This window comes from Tupaia chinensis, unplaced genomic scaffold (genome assembly GCF_000334495.1).
Source record: "Tupaia chinensis unplaced genomic scaffold, TupChi_1.0 Scaffold000415_1, whole genome shotgun sequence".
Taxonomy (NCBI): Eukaryota; Metazoa; Chordata; class Mammalia; order Scandentia; family Tupaiidae; genus Tupaia; species Tupaia belangeri.
In genome coordinates, this window is record NW_006159920.1 from 1,276,912 (window position 1) to 1,285,095 (window position 8,184).

General features: G+C 43.8%; 1 protein-coding gene across 1 annotated transcript in view; it reads left to right on the plus strand.

The window, feature by feature from the left end:
• Positions 1–3,165: 3,165 nt before the first annotated feature.
• MUC13 (mucin 13, cell surface associated) overlaps positions 3,166–8,184 on the plus strand; it is an 18,689-nt gene continuing 13,670 nt past the window's right edge. The window contains exons 1-3 of the mRNA XM_027774222.1: positions 3,166–3,223; positions 4,153–4,275; positions 5,755–5,861. Of these exons, the coding sequence (XP_027630023.1) occupies positions 3,166–3,223; positions 4,153–4,275; positions 5,755–5,861 (288 nt within the window). The remainder of the gene's footprint in view (positions 3,224–4,152; positions 4,276–5,754; positions 5,862–8,184) is intronic.

Here is an 8,184-nt window from a genome sequence, read left to right on the forward strand (position 1 = left end):
GACCACCACCACCATCACCACCACCCCCACCCCGACCACCACCACCATCACCACCACCACCACCCTAACACCCAACAATGCCACCACCCCCACGTCCAACGTCACCACCAGGCCCACTGTTCCTTCTGGAAGCGCCAACAGCACCAATTCATCACAGACTGTGGATCCGACAACTCGTCCCACAGGTAAGAGTAGTTTCCTCAGACACATCACCAAGGGTGCTTTATTTACATTAAGGAGGATGGTACCTACTTGTGGCCAGGAAAATGGGTAGAAAGAGAACCCAGCCTATCTCGATGTGAACTATGGACTGAGAACTTGAATCCCAAGTAGTGATGGCAGAGACCCTAAATAGTCAGATCAGTTCCACTCTGTTCTCCCTTCCTTCCTGTCCATCCCACCTCAAATTATTTGCGAAAAACAAAACAAAACAAAACTTCTTCTTTAGCTTTCCTCTTTCTAGGTGACTTTTAGCTATGTTTGGAAAGTGTTTCTGCTTCTCGGAGAAGACCAGGTCCAATACACACTGACTCTCCAATCCCAAGGGTCCAGCTAGCTGGTCTACCTCAGGAAGAAGTCCATTCTGCCCTGAAATTATGATGGTGGCTGGTAGCAGTTTGGAATTTGAGCCACTTCATGGAATTTGAACTCGAGGGATAAAAGAGGCAAAGAAAAGCAGTACACACAGTCTTAAGACCAGGGCCTTTGTCCAAGGATGGATGTTGTGAGGATACTAAGAAGTGACAATTGACCATGACCAGGAGTTATTGAAACAGAGGCCACTTGCTGCATTCCCCCAAGAGTGGTCCAGAATGGTAGTCAGTGCTGAAGGCCACGTAGGTATTTTGTTGCAACTACTCTACTTACAGTGCATGCTTGTGCGTGTGTATGTGGTGTTGTTTTAGACAGTGTCTCATTATGTCACGATCCTCCTGCCTCAGCCTCAGTGCACACCACTGGACCTGACTTTTTAAGTGGGCTGGGAATCCAAGTCAGGTCTCGCGGGTGTCCTCAGCCTGCTGAGCTGTGGTTTCCAGCACACACTACCACCCGCTGCCCTCCACTCTGCCATTAAACAGACACACAGCCATGGTATAAATACACAATGAGCCTATGTTCCAATAAAACTTTATTTACAAAAATAGGCTAGTCAACTATGGCTCATGAGCCGTAGTTTGCCAACCCTTGATCTAGAAGAATCCTCAAACTTTAGACCTTGCAGAGTTTGGATCTTGTCTTCTTAGATGAGGAAACTGAGGCCCAGGAAGGCAGTGACCATCCAAAGTCAAAACCTAAGTCGATGCCTCCCTACATTTACCTCTGATGACTTCCCCAGTGTTCTTTGATAGACCTAAGCAGAGTGGTTGTTAGTAAAGGTCAAATAGGGTCTGTATCTAAGATCTGTGCCCCAGTCTTCTTTCATGCTTGGGGGGCCATCCCAAAGCCAAGGTCAAATGGTATGCCGCTCGACTGGAATCAGGAAGAGAGCACTTCTCAGCCGGTCTGCTTGCCCAGACGCTCTCAGAGTAAGGCAGTCTTCCCGTGTTCTGGCCCTATCACTAAATATGGGACACAGGCAAGTTATTTCTTTCTTGGCTTCCATTTGCTCCTCTGTAATAAGGTGCGACTACACTGAATCAGCACCAAAACCCCGTCCAGCTGTAGCATCCTGTGACAGTCGATTTCTGGCCACAGAACAAGCTAGCACATCTGTCCTTTGCTAAAGAGAAAACACACCAGGAGTTATTCATCTGGTGTCTACAGTGAGGAAGTGTAATTTCTTCTTTAAGATTTTCCAAATCTTCCTTGCAACAATGTGGCTGAGGCCTTGTGGGGGAGGGGGGGGAGAGAAAGAAAAATAGAAACAAAGAAAATTTACCTTAGTCAGAATGCTGATTCACACCTCATCAGGGGGTGACCCTTACTTTTTATAAGATACTGCACTATGCCTTCTTTTGTCTTATATTATAGTCTGTTTTTTCTTCTTTAAAAAATTTTGTTTTTAGAGCCATTTCAAATTCACAACCAAATTGAGAGGAGGGTACAAAGGTTTCCCGTATCCTCCCTGCCCCCACACATGCATATGTCCCACCAGAGTGATACACTCAGAACACCTGATATGCCCACGGTGACATGGCTTTATCGCCTCAAGGCCATAGTATACCCTGATGTTGCACGCTTTATGGATTTGGACAAATGCATAATGTTATGAGTGTACTATCATAGGATCATTCAGAACAATTTCACTGCCCTAAAATCCTGTGTTTCGCCTGTTCATTCCTCCCTCTCCTCTATCCCCGTGCAGCCACTGATGTTTTTACTCTACAGAGTTTTGCGTTTTCCAGAATGTCACAGAGTTGGAGACATTCAGTATGAGTGGCTTCTTTCACTCAGAACCTCCATGCGTTTCTTCCATGTGTTTTCATGGCTTGATGGCTTTTCCTTTTTTAGTGCTGAGTAATATTCCATTGTCTAAATTTACCATAGTTCGTTTATTCACCTACTGAAGAACATCTTGGTCGCTTCCATGTTTTGGCAACTATGATCAAAACTGTTACTAACATCTGTGTGTATATTTTGTGTAGATGTAAGTTTTCAACACCTCTGGATGAATACGAAGGAGAAAGATGGTGGGATTATACAATAAGAATCTGTTTAGTTTTGTAAGAAACTGCCAAATCGGGCCAGCCAGTGGTGTGGTGGTGAGATGGCTAGATCCCACATGGCCAATTGCACAGTTCAAATCCTGGATCTGGTGACTTGAAAAATAGGTCAGGCGCATGTGCACGCCTAGAATACTGAAAGGAGGGAGAGGTGGGATTGCAGCGTGACCATTCCCCATCAAGGATGCTTTCTCGCTTTCCCTCTCTCTCTCCAGCAAGCACCTCTGGAAAATTTTTAAAAAATCAAAAGAAACTGCCAAACTGTCATCCAAAGTAGTTGTGCCGTTTTACCTTCCTACCAGCAACACACAAGTGCTCCTGTTGTTCCACATTCTCTCCAGCACTTTTTTTTTTCAATAAAAGAAATTGGGCTTATGATCAGAGAAAGAACAACTCAAACAGGGCAAAAGGCTGTACAATATATACAATAAGAACTAAATCTCCCCCTCATCATGAACTCCTAGGACCTAGATCCCATTTTCCTTCCCCAGAGGCATCTGCCATGGCCAAGTTCTTGTGCCTCTCTCCAGAGATTGTCTATGCAAATATAAGCATGATATGTGTGTGCTTGTGTGTATTTCCCTCTTTGAACATAGTCTTTTTTTTTTTTTTTTGTACACACCGTCCCTTTTATGTATAGCTGTTTTAAAAAACCGGTGACTTCTACATATAGATTTGGAAGTATCTCAAGACAGTTCAGAAAGTTGTCAACCACTTAAGCTTGTCTGAAATCAGTCGGTCTCAGAATCATTTCATTTTGCCAAATGAGATGAAGCAATGTCCAGCCAAGGTTATCATTTGCCCACTGACCTAACCTCCGGCCTCAGCTTGCAGCAGCTCTCTGGCGAGAGGAAAGAAGCTGCCCCCTGCCTGGCGTGGAGACTCGGTCCTGGCAATATTATTCTCACCATATATCCAAGTCATTCACTCAGAAAGCCAGAGGCTGAGGTGTCCCTTCATTACTTGCTCTTAGAATTTTCACCGGGTTAACCTGTATTTTCTCCACACCACCTCCTTCCTTCCTGCTAACCAGTATGTGACTTCTAGTTTCTTTTGGGCGCTTCTTGGTTGGCTCTCCCTATAAGAACATTATTTGTACATTCCTAAAATTATATAATGCTTTATCTAAAAGAGTTCTGGGGAGCCCTACCTGGTGTTGGAGAACTAGGTGGGTTCTGGGAGGTCTCTGAGGTGTGAAGCTTCCTGCCTCTTTGGGATTAGAAAACCACTGCCTCTTTCTCAGAGCAGGTCCCTGTACATCATTCTTTAAGCTTTACTGTCAGTAAGCACTTGTTTTCAGAATTGCAGCTACAAACTCCCTAGAGACATAAAGAAGCGTGTATTTGTTTCTAGTTCTACTAAGGGAGTTCTGGGGAATAACACAGCCAAGGAAGGGGAAGTGCCCAGGGGGAGGCTTGAAGAGTGAAAAACATGTTTCCAGGTGTTATTGGTTGTTATTTCTGGAGATTTTTTTTCCATCTCATTCAAGGTCCCATCAATCCTTGCGAAAATAATACCTGCGAAGATGGTTCTTCATGTGTTGCACTGAATAGCACATCTTTCTGCCTGTGTTCAGAAGGATATTACTATAAACAGTCCACATGTTTGAAAGGTAGGTTACCAAAGACGAGCCAGAACCACGGCAGAGCTCTGTTCCGCTTACCTAAAGTGCAATAGAAAACTCAGAATGATAACAAAAAGAGACTCAGAATACGAGACGTAGTAGAAGGTCTGAAGGCATCGAAGGCCAGCAAAACAGAGGAAATGCACCTGCCTTCATCCCAGCGAGAGAGGGAGTGGGCCAGGCCAGATCTGTGTGCTAGTCCCAAAGGCTGGGGCAGACATATCCCTTCAGTCTACGTGTTCAAGGAACCCGGTGACATGGGGACAAAATGAGGTCAATAGATGTCAAAGCCCCCTGAAAAACAACCAAGACTCCACAAACACAAAACATGCTGGGGACACTGAAATGGAAGAAAGTGATGTACCTCAGACCGCAAGTCAGATAGGCCTAGAGCCTGGTGTTCTGACCTTGGTGCCCAGCCAGGGGTCTGCATGCTCTGTAACAGCAAGCCCCAGCTTTAGAGATGTAAGAGCTTCTCAGCTCTCTAAACAGACTTAGGGGTGAATCGATACGCCCTCGGCATAACACTTGTTTGATTAGCTCACCTGGATGCTATGAAGGTCTCAGACCTGTCTGACTGTCCGAGTTATCATTTTTTTCTGTTTCATGAATGAGAACTAGCGTCCTCGCCAGAGCAGACCAATTGTATAGGAAACAAATACATTGTATTGCTTGCAAGGGTTAGGGATATACCAAAAGTTGCCTTAAATGTTCACATTTTTAACACTAAAAATATAAACACTGGGGGTCTATTCTAAGTAAATGACCTCAAATACAGAAAAAAAAAGTTGCTCACGAGGCTGTTAAATTGCATTTTTTTCCTTTTAAGTAATAAAAAGCATTAAGCCTAACAACAAAGATGACCACCTCAACATAGTGTGAGGTATCACCACATTATATTTCACAGAATATTATGCAGCCCTTAAAAATGATCGTTATAGGGACCAGGAGATGGCATAATGGTTATGTTGCTGGACTCCCATGTAGTCAACCATGGTTCAAGTTCCAGACCAGGAAACTTAAAACTCACACGGGGCGGATGTGCATGCATGCCCAAAATCCCATGACCATCCCCCATGGGGGATGATTTCTCACTTCTCTGCCTCTCCGGCAAGCACCCAAACCCTAAAGTAAAGAAATCTCTCTTTAAAAAAAAGAAAAGAGTCATTATAAAGACTAAGCAGTGATTTGAAAATGCTTATTACAAATAATAAGTTAAAAAAGATTTATAATGTAAACTTGGAATTATAATAATATGAACCATGAATGGAAGGAAAGATCTGAGAAAAATACACCAAAATGAAATTGTTGAACTAGAATGGGTGGGATTATGGGTAACTTTTTTTCTATATTTCCTATAGTCATCATAGAATGTCGAGAACTTTTAGAAATAATCTTTGTTTTAAAACAAAATGGAATGATCCTCTTTATATTAAATAGTACAAAAAGATTCTGCTTGACTTTCAGGAAAGGTATTCCCTGGATATGTTGTCTTACAACTTAATAAAACAACTGACTTGGAAAGTAAAACTTCCCAGGCTTATGAAGATTTACATGAAATAATAACTAAATTTGTAAGTATTTTCCAACCTTCCTTTCTCTATAAGCAATCTCTGTTCTAAGACTGAATTGCAGGGTATAGGGCTGCTCTTCAGGCGGTTCATGCTGGTACAGTTGCACTCATTGTTCACATAGCAAAATGCACCCTTACGTTGCCTGAGCCTCCCAGGTGCCACTGCTTCCCCACTACCCAGGCTTCCCGCCAACCTCGGTTCAGTCCTCCCTCATTCCCGCCCTCTTCCCCTGCCCCTCCCCACCCCGTGATCTTACACTAGGGGCATAGTGCCTGGCTTGACAAAGGCCTTGCTCCAGTCATGCCCTAGCTATTGTTATATAAGCTATTAACAAAGTTTTTGGGGTTTTTGGTTGGTTGGTTGGTTGGTTGGTTGGTTGTTTTTTTTGTTTGTTTGTTTTTGTTTTTTTTTTTTTTTGCCATAGGGCTTGTGCTTGTTGGAGAGAGACAGAGAGAGATAGAGAGAGGGAAAGTGAGAAATCATCCCACAATCCTTTCTCCTCCATTTTCCTACTGGAATTTCTGGCACACACACACACACACATGCGTGATTTTCAAGTTGCCAGGTCTCGGACTTGAACTGTGGTCAGCCATGTGGGAGTCTAGCCTCTTAACTACTATACCACCTGCTGGCCCCTTAACATAGTTTTAAATGGACAGATATGGGGCCAGCAGATGGTATAATGGTTACCTTGCTGGACTCTCACACAGTCAACCATGGTTTAAGTCCTGGACCCGGCAACTTAAAACTCACACTGGGTATGTGTGCATGCATGCCCAATGCTCACTGGAGAGACAGAGAGAAGGAAAGTGAGAATTCACCTCCCAGGGGGATGGCCATGCTGCAATTCCTTCTCCTCCATTCTCCTCTCAGGATTCTGGGTACGCATGTACACGCACCTGGCATGATATTCACGTTGCCTGGGTCTCGAACCATGTAGTCAGCCGTGGAGGATCCAGTCACCCTAACCTCCATTTCACCTGCTGGCCTAAGACTTTAGTTTTAAAATGGAGAGTTCTAAGACGTACTTAAGGCTAATATTTTTTCCCTTAAAACTCAACTTTGAGAAATACTGGGTGGATACTCTGTGAATACTTCCAGGCCTGGTATATGTGGTTCCAGAATGGAGACCTTTATTCCTCTCATACTGACATGCTCATGCAGGATAATCGAAATAAAATGGAACTATTGCTCATTTCAACTTTTTAAAAAATTTTTGATATAGGCTCCCTGGATCCTAGTTATTTATAGAACACCAGCCAGTTCTACTCTGTAGAAGACTATCACAGAATCTGATCTATCCTGGGTATAATGCTGGTCAGGCTCATGAAAATATCAGATATATTTGAATTTGACTAAAATCTAAGATATTTTTCTTTCATTTAAATGTGTCGTTCCACTGGGAGAAAAGTAATAAACATCATGAGTTATGAGAAGGTTGCACCAACCCAGTCCAGCACTCTTCTCTAGTAAGTGTAGAGCCTGAGGTCCAGGTCCCAAATCACATTTATGTTTTCATAGTTAGGTCATTCAGTTGTCATTAGGCAGTGTTTGTTGGGTAGTTCCCTGAGTTGCATTGTGCTAAATGGTGTGGGCATCAAAGAACTTGTATTATAACTGAGACCTCAACCCACCTTCACCTCACCTGCCAGAAGTCCCAGCTTTTCCTCTGGCACTCCCATACGGAAATCTAGAACGTCTGTTCTTGGAACACATGCCAAGTCCAGTAAGATCCTACTGTCCTGGAGAACCTTCTAGCCCTTGGTGGTGAGAGTTACCGCCAGTTCAAGTTTTCCAGTGAGGACAGCAAGGTTCATAGAGGTCACCTTGTACAAAGCTGACGAATGGAGAAACCTGACTTCAGGTGTCCTCGGTTTGGCTGCTCCCTCTGAGCCACGCCATCTCCCAACACTAGGGCGTGCTGTTTCTTCTTCCCCTCTGTCCTGGCGCCCCTCGTGAGATGCTTAAAGCCCTTCTCCTTTATGAAACCGCCTCTCATTCTCTGCCACTGGCAGAGAGATTTTCTGAACTTCCAAGGCAGCCCACTTCTCTCTGTGACACCTGGCTCAGCCTCATGGCTTGGTCCCCCTACTCAGTTATGGGGCTAGCGTGCCCATCTTTGTGATGTCCCCATCCCAAGCCCCCTAGTACAATGCCTTGGGTAAGGCAGACAATGAAACAAAGGAGATGAGACTTACAAATACACAAAACTTAAGACAAACTTAATAAGTTTATCATCTTACTCTTTTAAAAAAGAATGATTTATTTATTTAGTTCCACTTGTTATTATTATTTTTCAATTTGACCAGACAGAGACAGAGAG